The sequence below is a fragment of the Chinchilla lanigera genome, unplaced genomic scaffold (assembly GCF_000276665.1).
Source record: "Chinchilla lanigera isolate Chin_1 unplaced genomic scaffold, ChiLan1.0 scaffold00014, whole genome shotgun sequence".
NCBI lineage: Eukaryota > Metazoa > Chordata > Mammalia > Rodentia > Chinchillidae > Chinchilla > Chinchilla lanigera.
Genome location: NW_004955415.1, coordinates 31,233,179 through 31,245,319, shown reverse-complemented (window position 1 = coordinate 31,245,319; position 12,141 = coordinate 31,233,179). Strand labels below are relative to the sequence as shown.

Here is a 12,141-nt window from a genome sequence, read left to right as displayed (position 1 = left end):
TGCTGGTCTAGGCGGCCTGCTGTGGCGATGCTCACTGGCTGGAAGCGACACGCCCAGGGCCTTCCCCGGCTGTGTGGTGGGTCCTGAGAGGGGACCCTGGCCAGGCCTCCAAGTGGCCTGTTGTAGTATCAAGAGCCACTGCCCCCACCTGAGACCCGTCTGGCAGGTCCTAAACTTTAGTGAGAGGATGAATGCAGTCACTCACCCAAGACTCTGGGAGGAGCTCTGAACCTTTATTCACGGCAGAGCGCAGAGCAGAGCTGTACATTCACTGAGGGAGCCTCGTTGGATCTGGAAGGCTGCGGCCAGGGCCAGCATGGGGCGCACACCATCCCACATGGCTCCCGCGCAGTACATTCATGGAGACATGGTGCGGGTGTCAGAAAGGGCCATGGATGTGGCTCACACAGCACCTGGGACTCAGGCAGCATGGCTGGCACTGCTCCTATGTAAGTCCGCCCTCACCCATTTTCTGGGGACTCTGCAGCTGGTATAGCTTCACAGAGAAGGGTCGCCTACTCAGTGTCCCCCACCGATCAGCCCCACATCTCTGGGTGGCTTCACCTTTCCAGCATGGGGAGAACCTCACTGGAGATGCGGTCAGAAGGCCCAGGGTCCTGCTCTGCTCCCCCAGGGAATCGGGAAGCCCTCAGGTAAGTCAACAAGACTCAGGGGTGAAAGATTCACACACAGGGACACACGCGGCAGCCACAGCCCCACAGCTGGGGATGGGAACGGCAAGTGCCCTTGGCCACACATGGCTCATGTCCACCCGGAGCCACGGCCCAGGCCTGCCCTCTGAGGCGGGTGCCCAGCAGCCCACCTTCTGTGCTGTGGCAGATGTGCAGAGGGACTTCGGCAGCAGGGCTCCTGCCGGATGGGGTCAGGTCCAGACGAAGGGTCTGTCGGATGGCCTGGAACGCTGCTTGGGGCTGGCCGGGACCCAGCTGCTACCAGGCTGTACTCTTCCGTCTGTTCAGGGAGTCGATGTAGTGGAAAATGGCCCCTAGAGCCCAGCTGGTCTCCACATTGTCAATTTTCCGAGTCAGCTTGGGAAGACAAAGGTGAGGGTTGGAGAGGACTGTCATACTCTGGAAGGGAGGCCAGGCCTGGCCAAGTTGCGGGAGCAGCTCAGGGCTGCAAGGATGGGGTCACCAGGGCCCATTTTCCCGTGCTCCACCCTACAGGCAGGACACTGAGCCCCGAGGCGGCCCTACCTTCAGCACTTTGTCCCCGCGGAAGCCGAGCTCGCGGAGCAGCAGGCTGACATAGGTGAGGTCCATGCAGAGGAAAGGGCTGCGGTGCGGTTGGGCACCCAGGGTCCGGCACACTGGGGACACCACTCCCAGTCAGTTCTCAGACCCAACACCCAGCCTTGGGTACTGGCCTGGATCCTCCCTCTCCCAGGACCCAGAGGCCTGCACACCTGTCTTGCTCAGTGGAGGGCCACATCCCTCAGGCCACACCCACTGTGACCTGCCTTCTCCAGCTGCCTGCCTGCTGCAGCAGAGGGGCAAAGCCACGGACGGACACCTGGGGTCCTAGGCTGGACGCACATGTGAGAGTTTAAGGAAGGCCCTCCTGCGACGCAGCAGGAGGCCTCACTGCTGGTGGAGGAGGAAGCACAGCCTAAGGCTCTGACTGGAGCAGCACCTGGGTGGACTGCGGGTGAGACTGGCCACGTCGGGGTGGGTGAGGGATACCAGGCGAACCGGCACAACATGGTGCCTAGCATGTCACCCACAGCCCGGGCTCTGCATGCAGGCCCCACCTCCTCTCCTCATCATGAATGTGCTGGGACATCTCAGGAAGTCACTCTTGGGCACCCAGATGTGAGGAACCAGCACAGGAAGTGCACCACACCCTGGTGGGCAGACTGGGTGTGCCCTCAGAGACCCTGAGCACTCTCACTGCACCCCTGCATACCTCTACTCACTCCTCTTGGTGACAGCATTGGGCCAGTGCCTGTCACAGCCCTGTGGGTGACCCTGGCCACGGAACCCACACCTCACTCACTGTACTTAGCTGCGATCTCGAAGTCCTCGACTGTGACGCTGCCTCCCTTCTCCGCATCTGTGGGACGAGACACAAGATGCAGCCATGGTCTGTGTGGCCTCCAGCTGGGGCTGCTTGCCAGGCAGACACAGCTGCTCCTCCTTGTGGCGCTGGGGATCAACCAGGGCCCGGTGCCAGACAAATACTGAGCAGGACCCCGGTCCTGAGTACCATTTCTTTGTCCTGCAGTGCTAGGGGTTGAACCTTGGGCCTTGTATAAGCTAGACAAGTGCTCGGGCACTGAGCCACAGCTCCAGCCCTTTTCACTGAACTTTTACTTACTTGTTTGTGTTTTTCTGAGACATGATCTTGTTAAGTTTCCCAGGCGGTCTCTAACTCATGACCCTCCTACCTCAGCCTGCAGAGAAGCTGGGACTATTGGTGTGCACCAACACACCTGGCTAGTGTTCTTTTTTTTTTTTTTTTTTTGTATTCCGGGTCTTGGCCTTGAACTCACAGTGATCCTGCTGCTTCAGCTTCGCAAGTGCTGGGATTATAGATGTGTGTCACCACACCTGGCTTGGCTAGTATTTCTCAACTGTGGAGAAAAACATTCTGAAATAAAGTGGGAGCCATCTGACCTGCCATGTGTTAAGAGCAGGTGGGTGGCTGTCCCAGGAGGGCACCTGGCCCATGCTGCTCTTTTGGAGCAGGCAGCACAACTCTGGCAGGCAGCTGCAGTGGCTTTTCTGAACAGCTGGTCTCTAGAGCCACCCCTGGGGGGGACAGCAGGCCCGGCAGGCTGTGCTAACCCAAGCCCAGCCAGGCCCAGGTGGCCCCGCACGGTGGCCATGGCCAGCGTGGCCGTGTAGCGGGGTGCACACCTTTCTCCTCCAGGTTTTATTCAAAGCATCAGCACTCCTATCCTCACAGCCAGCAATGGTTTCTGATATTCTCAACTTACTGAAAAGATCCCAGTCTCCACGCCTAAAATGCCAGCAACTCTCCAACAGTGCCATACAGCCCGGAACCCCAGGCCTCTCCACCAGGCCTGGCTCCTGTGCTGAGGAGGGTGGGCAGTGGGAGTCCTGGATGGGGGTGCCTGGGTCGGCTGAGCCAGACCTGCCTTCCAGTGGGAAGGAGTCAGCCCTAAATGACTATCTACACCTCAGGGACATGGCACTGCCAAGTGGCGCCGGGAGCTAATGTGTCTCTAGAAAGGTGCCTCAGTGCTCTGATATGGGGGCACCTGCCTCTACCCCCACCACTTGCATGTCGCTTGTCCACCACAGCCCTGGCTTGGGCCCCACCAGCCACTCTCACCGATGAGACCCACACTGGCCGCCAGGTCATAGTAGTAGGAGAAGGCATAGAAGTCCACGTGTCCTGCCTCTTCTGCCCTGTGCACCTTGTTTCGGAGGACTTCAGACACCCTGCTGGCACAAGGCTCATGGAGACGCCCTGCAGGAGGGGGGCAAGCGCCTGACACAGGTGGACCAGTGCCACAGACCCACTGCCCACAGAGGCAGACGACAGCTGCCACCCCAATGGGGGCACTGCTTTCTCCTGGGTCACAAAGGCCACCATGTGGCTGAAGCCCAGACACAGGCCCGGAGGTTAGCAAACTGCAGCGACCAGGTCACTGCTGTGGACACCTGTGAGTGACTCTGCCTGGTCTGCCATTCTCGCCCTTCCAGTGCTGCCCAGGCTAGTGCTACCTGGTGGGATCCTGGCACCACCTCCTACTGCCGCAGGGCCTGGCATGGGCTGCTCTGGCCCCGGGGGACCCTGGGCACCTGGCTCTGCCATCGATGCCTGGCCACAGTCATCACCCCCAGGTTCCCTCCTCCAGGGTGACACCTCAGTCCCGCAGGGACCTCCCTGCACCTTCTCCCATGGGCTGCTGTCCCACCAAGACCCCTGGTCACAGGGAGCCGCCTGGTCCCTGGAGGTGGACACAGCCAGGCCATTTCCAGCCTGGGCATGACACTTTGATCCTCCTCTAGGGAGGAATCCAGAGGGACGTCTGGGCAGGGCCCAGGCAGCAGCTGTACAGGAGTAGTGGTGCCCTTCCTGCTGCAGCTCAGCCGTGGTTATGGGCCCTGCAGTGCCAGGTGCTCAGGGCTGCCCTGCAGAAGCCCATGGCACATGGAGGGAGGTGCGGGCAGCAGCACCTGACCAGCAGGTGTGGGCCTGTCTGCTGTCACTGCCTGACAGGTGTGTGGACAGGCATGAGGCCGGTGGGCTGCTGTGTAACCCTCACAGGCCACAAATGGGCAGCAACCCACATACCTGCCTTCTGTCCTGAGATCCTGTACGTTATTTCCGCATGCTCCCACTCGCCTCTGAACCCGGGAGACAGACAAGCGCTAACCAACTCCTTCCCGTCCTTGGCTGAAAAAAAGAAAAGATGAAAGAAAGGAAGAAAGCGGGGAGGAAAACCATGGCGCCACTGTCAGCCAGGGGCCTCCGGGAGCTGGGAGGGGCTGTGATGGAGAACAAAGGCACCAGGCATAAGGGGACACATTTCCTGCTGGTGACAGAGGGGACCTGACTCAGGATAGTCCAGCTCTGGACTATTGGAGGCTCCACAGCCTCCTCTGTGTGGAAACACTGCCAGGTGACAGTTGACAGCTCGTGTCCCTAGAGGTGACCCCAAGGGGGCATCATTACCCAGCTTCTCAGATGGCCATGGTCGTGAGAAACCAGAGATTGGTGGCAGGGGCAGTCGAGTGCCACCAGATGCCACTGTACTACAAACTGACCCCGTGCTGCTTAGAGCACCAAAGCGGGGACCACAGCTGGCGCGGGAAGAGCTGGCTCTGTGTCCCAGGTTGCCTGCCCACCCCAGTGTTGCTGCTGACCTCTCTGGCCAGGTCTGCACTGGAAGTGGGTGGAGGCCAGGCTAGGGCATCACAGCTGCACGGAGGAGCAGGTGCCTCCTTCTCCCTGCTGACGCGCCCCTACTTCACACTGAGGAGCCAGCAGGAAGCTGCCCCCAGGACTTGAAGGAGCTGAGCAATGCGTGAGAGGTGTGATGTCCCAGGCGAGGGGTCCCACGGTGGCAGCAGAGCTAGCCCTGGAAGGGCCAGAGGGCAAGTGGCTGCCAGGGATGTGTTGGGCCCTGGGTGCCTCACATGCACTGTCCAGACTTGACAGTGCCCACAGGAAAGCCGGCCATGCCAGGCATGGGGGACACACACAACGCTTCTGTCCAATGGGGGGCACCAAGGGTCTGGGGTGAGGCAGCCTTCCAGGGAACTCCTGGCTCCTCAGATCTACACCCAGAAGAAGCTAGGCCTGCTCTGTGACCTTTCACAGAGCGAAGGTGAGGACAGAGGGGGCTCTCAGGGTTACCACATCACAACCCTCCTACTGCCAGAAGGACTAGGTTTTTAGGTTGCTATGGTTAATTTAAGTGCTTTGAAGGCCTGTGTAAAAGGCCTAGTGCCCAGCCTGTGGTGCTACTGGGAGGTGAGGCCAGTGGGAGGAAGTCGATTACTGGGCAATGCCCTCAGAGGGCACAGTACAAGCCTGAGCCCTGCCTCGCCTTGCCTCCCAGCTGCTGCATGCCATCTGGTGCCCACCCACAGTCCCTAAGCAACAGGGCCAACAGGCCATGGGCAGAAACCTCTGGAGCCAGGGACTGAAACGAGCCTTTCCTCTTTGTAAGCTGATGGCTCAGAGATCCGGTCACAGTGACAGGCAGCTGACTGGCATGCAAGATGGCTCCCAAGGTAGTGGATGACTGCACAGTTACTTGGACTCTCAAAGTCTGTTTAGGTAGTGATTTCATTAATGACTCTTTTTAAAAGAACTTAGAATGTACAAGGTGTGATCAAAAAAGATGGTAAATATATACAATTAAAAACTTTTATTATACTACAGAGACATTGCCACTAACTCCCTCTGAATCCTCCCCCGGCTTTGAACATATTTATCCCATCACCCCTGCCACTTTCTGCAGCAGCTCTGGAGTCCTCTTTCTTGAGTGTCTTCAGTTGCATCATCCGGGTTGCTTCAATGTCCTGAATCCATTCAAATGTTTAGCTTTCATGGTCATTTTGATTTTGGAAGGAGCCAGAAGTCACATGGTGCTAACTTCAGTAAATAACGTGGATGTTTTTAGGAGCCTGCCTTTCCATTGGACAGCATCTGACAGCACCACTCACAGTATTTTTGATCACACCTCATAAAGACACTCAGGAATGAGGACTCTAGAGCTGCTTCAGAATGTGGCAAGAACAACAGGACAAGTGTGTTCAAAGGAAAGGGGAGTATTCCGAAGGGGATCAGAGGCACTGCATCTTTATGTAATACTTATCTAAAATTTAAATGTTGCCAGGAGTGGTGGTGCATGCCTGTGATCCCAGCATTCGGGAGGCTGAGGAAGGAGGATCACCATAAGTTCAAGGCTAGCCTGGACTACATAGTGAGTTCAAGGCTAGCCTGAACTAGTGAGACACTGTCTCAAAAAAATAAAAAAATTAAATGTTCACATTTTGATCATAACTCATACAGAGGAAAACATCTCTCCTGGATCAGTCCCACCATGGCGAGTGGGGACAGAGGGCAGGTGGCTCCTCCCTCTCACCAAAGGTGGGCAGAGCCCTGAGCAGCACACTCCACTCACCAGGTCTCCCTTCCACTCCACCCAGGATCGCCAGCCGTGCCGACATCAGTCCCAGCCCCAGGTAGCTGTGGAGACAACGTCCGCCTGGGTGAGGTCCAGGGATGGCTGGACCCTGCCCACTGTGTAAGGTGGCCCCATCCCGGGAGGGAGGCTGCTACAGCTTTCCTGCTCCTTCGAGGAGTCTCTGAGGCATCAAGGGACCTCACTGAGTAGCTCATGCAGGAGCTATGACACCGCCAGGACCCGTTTTCATGGGGTACAAGAGGAGTGGACTGAAGATGCCACGTGGCAGGTGGTAGCTCAGAAGCATCCTGCACACACTGGGCTCCCCTATCTCTCCCAAGCCTCCTCCGAAGTATAACAGAGTGAGGTAGTGGTTGGGGATCCCAGGACCTGGCTAGGCCCGACGTGGGCAGTGAAGGAAGCTGGAGCAGGGGCGCCAGGGGGCTGTGACTTCCCCGACCCTGGAAACCAACCTGTGAGAATACAGCCTATAGGTCCTGTTAAACATCTGCAGGGACGTCAGGTGGCCAGGTGGGGAGGCCTCCAGGGTGCCCTGTGGAAACACCAGATTACGTGTCCTGGGTCATTTGGAAGAACAAGGACATTCAGACAGAGAGAGTTACAGAGCTTGCTTTCAGTCCCTTGCTGTGGAAGACTGAGGAGCCAGCCAGGGAACATGAAGCACCCAGACTGCTCCCTCCCCGGCAGCACTGACCCAGCCTGGGTAGGGTTCAGCCAGGGTCAAGGAGGAGGGAGCGTTCCTGCTCTTTGGGGCTCTGTCTCCCAGACAGTGAGGACTTCCTGGCACCTCCCAGCATGCAGGGCACTTGGTTATTATCTGGCTCATTGTCCCACTACAGACAGATTCCATTTCAGTTTGTTTCCCAGGCAGGAGCCACCCATGGGCGCCATGCTCTATTGACTGCCCCTACGGCTGGCAGGGCTGCTTACCTCGGCCCGCGGAAGGAAGGTGATCTGAGTGGACCCGCCGCCCAGATCCAGCATGCCCACGCTGCTCCTGCCCGGGCCTCGCAAGCTGCCTGGACGGCGGGAAGACAACAGTGTTAGGGAAGAGGGAGGACAGGAAGGCAGAGGAGGCGAAGAGCCAATTTCAATGGACAGGACACCAAGGCAGAGAAGCTGCTCCACTGTTTAGACATGTTCGCGGAAAGGTGCCACGTCTACTGGAAAAGATCAGGTGGTATCAGCCATGGCTCTAATGTGGATGACACCAGCTGAGATGATGGACGGGCCCTGCGCAATGGGGAGGAGGCTGTGGCTTGTGGGACTGAGGCCGCAGCCTTCCCGTCTCCATCTCCCCAGAAGCATCGAGGTAGAGGCTCCCCACCTACCCCCTCAATCTCTTTCCACCCCGCGAAGGGCAGATCCTGCCAGGAAACTCACTTATATACTACATCAGACGCAGCCTTTCCCTACTTCCAGTGAAGGGACACATGCTGAGAATAATCTTTGAAAAAGGGCTCCTTTTGGCTGGTTTCTAACAGGCATCTGCACTGGGTATCTGGACAGCTGAGCGTCCTCAACACGAGAGAAGGAGCGAAGCAGCCCAGGCAGGGGACCCCTCCATGTCCTCCTGTGAGCCCTCCTCTGTGCTGAGCCCTGAGAATTGCAGACACGAGGGCCCTGTCCTACAGGAAGCCCGCCAGGACTGTGGCAGGATGTTACCTGTGGGGCCAAGTGACACGCACCTGTCAGGAAGTTGACGGTGATCCACGCAGAGACACCTGCAAGACAGTGGTGCAGGGGGGTCCTTGGCACCCGAGAGGGTCCACACAGCCCCCAGGATGTGCGCCTCTTCCTCCAGGCCTCCCCCACCCCCACCCTCCAGATCACCCAGAGAAGTGCTGGGCAGGCACAATCCCACGGCTTCCACCCGACTGTTCTAGAAGACGCCACGCTAAAACCTGAACCTGTCACCCAAGGTTGTGTCTCCCTACAGTTCTTTGTCCCAGCGTCCTCTTCTGGAAGAGGAAGAGAACCTACTCTTAAGGTTGAAATTAAAAGCAGGGTCAGTGAGGAACCTAGATGACTCAGAATCAGCAATGCAGCTGCAATGTTCTAAACTCGGCAGCGGCTGGAGTTGTATGTGCTCTCCAAGCGTGACATTTTCAGAAACTCCATCTGTGCTGGGTTTACCATGAGCCCAGATGAGAATCTGTCTCTAATGCTGGTGCTGGAAAGATGCCCTGGGACACCTGCACTGGGAATGGGCTGCAAACCCAATCACCCACATCCGACTGAGGAGGGAGCCCTGTGCACGGACTCCAAGCAGCAGCAGCAGCACATGGGGTGTCTCCAGGGCCACGCGTGGAGGTGCTTCCAGCCACTCTACCTTCGTCAGTTCCGTTCATGATGGAAACACAGTCGTCCCCTACCAGGAAAGGTGATGCCTTAAACACCTCCTTCACCTGCATGCAGAGAGACGTCTTCACCCTCTGGAATGGGAGGCCAGTGGTTTCCAGGCAACAGAACACTGGGACGCCACCTGCTCCCAGAGGCAATGCCCACTCTCATCACACTCGGTCCAAGCCTCCTCTAGCTCAGGAACACGCCACCCAGGAGACTCTCCTGGGCTGTGCTGGGGAGTGCGTGGGCTGGGGAAGGGGGCTGTGCTGCTTCCCAAAGTGCTGCCTGGCTTTGGAAGGTGAGACAAAGGGTGAGAAGCGGAACAGCAGAGCCGAGACTGGGGATCTGGTGGGCGCCGCTCCAGGGACACTGCCAGTTTGCTCCGGCACCCAGAAACTTCAGTACCTCTGCCCCACCCCAAGTCTCACACCCCAGTGAGGGACCCTGATAGACAAACGGGACAGGCCATCCTTTCACAGGGGTGTGGAGCGGGAGCCTCAAGGAGAGACACACAGACCCTGAGGAGCACAGGGTGGCAGCCAAGGCTGAGGGGCCTCCTGGGCAGCCAAGCCTGTTTTTCTTTCTGAGACAGAATCTCACTATATAGCCCAGGCCAGCCTCAAACTTGTGATCCTGCCCCAGGCTCCCGAGTGCTGGGATTACAGGCGTGCCCAGGCGTGCCTACCACACCTGGCCCAGGGCAGACACATATGAACATCTGACAGAAGCCAGTGAAGCTCAGTGCCCACAGCGCTCAACCCCACCGAGTCCCAGGGCAGGCTGCCCTTCCAAAGCATGAGCACTTTTGAAGGCTGGTGCCTGGTGTGCAGGAGCCCTGTGCTGAGCCTACCTTCTGCAGCAGCTTCTGAGCCTTCTCTCCAGGTAACAGGCGCAAGCCGGCTGTGGCCTTGAGGACCAGCGGGGTGGCCTTCCATAAGTCAAACGGAATGTCCTGCTTAGCAACATCCAGCAGCTCCTGGATCCCTTGAGCACTCTGCGGACATTGTGACAGCAAAGCAGAGCCTGTCACACCCAGCACCTAGGGTCACAATGCTACTCCGTCCTTCAGCTTTTTTTTTTTTGTTTTTGAGACAGGGTTTCACTGTGTGGTTCAGGCTGCCCTTGAACTCACTTTGTAGCCCAGGCTGGCCTCAAACTTGCAGTGGTCCTCCTGCCTCAGCCTCCTCAGCGCTGGGGTTCCTGCCCTTTGGATTTATAACATGATTTTCTTGTCACTTCTAAAATCAGAAGAGGACAGGGACAGTGTGTAGGGCAGAGGGACCAGGCTAATGTGAAGCCCTGGGCATAGAATGTCACAGGGTGAGGGCAAGTTAGGGCCATGAGGCTGAGCCCACCCTTTACAGCATCTTTCTCGCCTTCTTGGGTGACAGTGCCCTGCTGTCACCCCCTCCCCCCCCGCCCCCAGGAAGCCTGACAGGTCTGGACTCCTTGATCTCATGAGGCTGCTGTAAACAGCAGTTTGGGTTCCATACTGAACTCCACCCCTTGAGCACTGCACTGAGGAACCATGTCACCGCTAGGTGCTGGAGACGCCTGGGCTGGACAGGTCAGTGTCAGCACCAGCATGGAGTGGAGACGGCTCAGGAGAGTGTGGATTCTGAACAACAGTTTTGCAGTGCCTGGGATAGAACTCATGGTCTCACCTACATAAGGCAAAAGGTCTATCTCTGGGCTGCACTCCTAGCCTCCGGAATATAGTACCTTCTCACTTTACCTAGGTTTTTAGTCTTTCTTCAATCAAAGCACCCACAGCAAAAAAACTAAAGTTAAAAATACACTATGGGGCTAAGAGTGTAGCTCAGTGATGTAGCACTTGCCCAGCATGCACGAGGTACTAGGCTCCATCCCTAGCATGTTAAAAATAAAAAAAGAAAGAACATCATGCAAAACCCACAAGACTAGTGAAAAAATTAACTAAGCTTTCAAGTAACATATGCTGTAGGTTTGCAGTGTTTGTGCTTCTGAGCTACGCTGAGCCTCTGGTGGTATGGGGCCTGCGTGTGGGGGCCAGCAGGCTGGAACAGACCTGCTCCCCCCACACTCCAGCCGTGCTCCAGGCCCAGCGCCCCAAGCAGCACCACAGGACTACTTTCCTCTGCCTGCCAAACCTAAAGGGAAAGAGTGGGCTTTACCTAACCACACAGGGAAAGGGTGCCGGGGGCGCAACAGAGGTCTTTACCTTCTCCACATCATCAGCATAAGCAGAAAGCCCTGGCTTCAGCGCTTTAAAGGTCTCGTGGGTCAAGGTGGGAGTCTCTAAAGGAAAAGAAAGTACTTTTAAAAAGGTTCATGTTATGGTTTATATCCAGGTGTGCTCCCAAAGCCTCATGCAGTTATCAGTGGGGCTTGTTCAGTGATGGTGGGATCTAGAGTGTGTGATCCTGGGAGTAAGGGTGTGTGATTACTAAATCAGTCCACTGATTGCTTTGGCATAGCTCTAGCTGGGAGTGCTACCAGCAGGGGAATACAAAGGGACAGAAAGAAGCTGCTACTGTTGCTTGTTGCATATAGCTGCTGCTGCTGCTTGTCTTCTGCTTTGCAATGCCCGTCTGCTGCACCACCCTGCCCTGGAGCCAGCCAACTATGGACTGCAACCTCTACACGCGAGCCAAATAAACCTCTCCTCCCTTAACTTTGGGGGCCAGGTATTTTGTCTCAGCAAAGAGAAAAGTAAGTTTATCTAGGAAAACAGACATGAATGTATGAAGATATACAACTGTGACTAGCCAGACATCTTTTGGTACCAGGGTCTTTGCACTGAACTATGTCTTTAACCCTTTTTAATTTTCTGAGACAGGGTCTTGATAAATTTCCCAAATGGGATTTAAACTGTCAACCCTCCTGCCTCATCCTCCCAGGTACTGGGACTATAGGCTTATGTCACCATACCAAGGCAGCCAGGCTTTTTAAAGTCAACTGTCTGACCATATGGACCAATCTCAGAACAACAGGGCTCTTTGGCCCTTCTTGCCTACATGTGCCCCTTAGTTTAGCAGGATAAGATCCCTCATGTGTGGGCCAGAACTGTGCTGTATTTAACATATGGGGTGGCTCAGCGTGAGGCTCTACATTTGATCTGCAGTGCTACCCCTCAAAAAACCCAGTTTTTTTTTTTTTTTTTT

At 56.5% G+C, this 12,141-nt stretch overlaps 1 protein-coding gene across 1 annotated transcript in view; it reads right to left on the bottom strand.

The window, feature by feature from the left end:
- Positions 1-212: 212 nt before the first annotated feature.
- Entpd6 (ectonucleoside triphosphate diphosphohydrolase 6 (putative)) overlaps positions 213-12,141 on the bottom strand; it is a 25,199-nt gene continuing 13,270 nt past the window's right edge. The window contains exons 2-13 of the mRNA XM_005380988.2: positions 11,199-11,298; positions 9,849-9,992; positions 8,985-9,060; positions 8,341-8,376; positions 7,583-7,671; positions 7,105-7,184; positions 6,629-6,693; positions 4,288-4,389; positions 3,319-3,456; positions 2,017-2,073; positions 1,218-1,330; positions 213-1,049 (exon numbers count right to left, since the gene is read on the bottom strand). Coding sequence (XP_005381045.2) covers positions 951-1,049; positions 1,218-1,330; positions 2,017-2,073; positions 3,319-3,456; positions 4,288-4,389; positions 6,629-6,693; positions 7,105-7,184; positions 7,583-7,671; positions 8,341-8,376; positions 8,985-9,060; positions 9,849-9,992; positions 11,199-11,298 — 1,099 coding nt within the window. The 3' untranslated portion in view covers positions 213-950. The remainder of the gene's footprint in view (positions 1,050-1,217; positions 1,331-2,016; positions 2,074-3,318; positions 3,457-4,287; positions 4,390-6,628; positions 6,694-7,104; positions 7,185-7,582; positions 7,672-8,340; positions 8,377-8,984; positions 9,061-9,848; positions 9,993-11,198; positions 11,299-12,141) is intronic.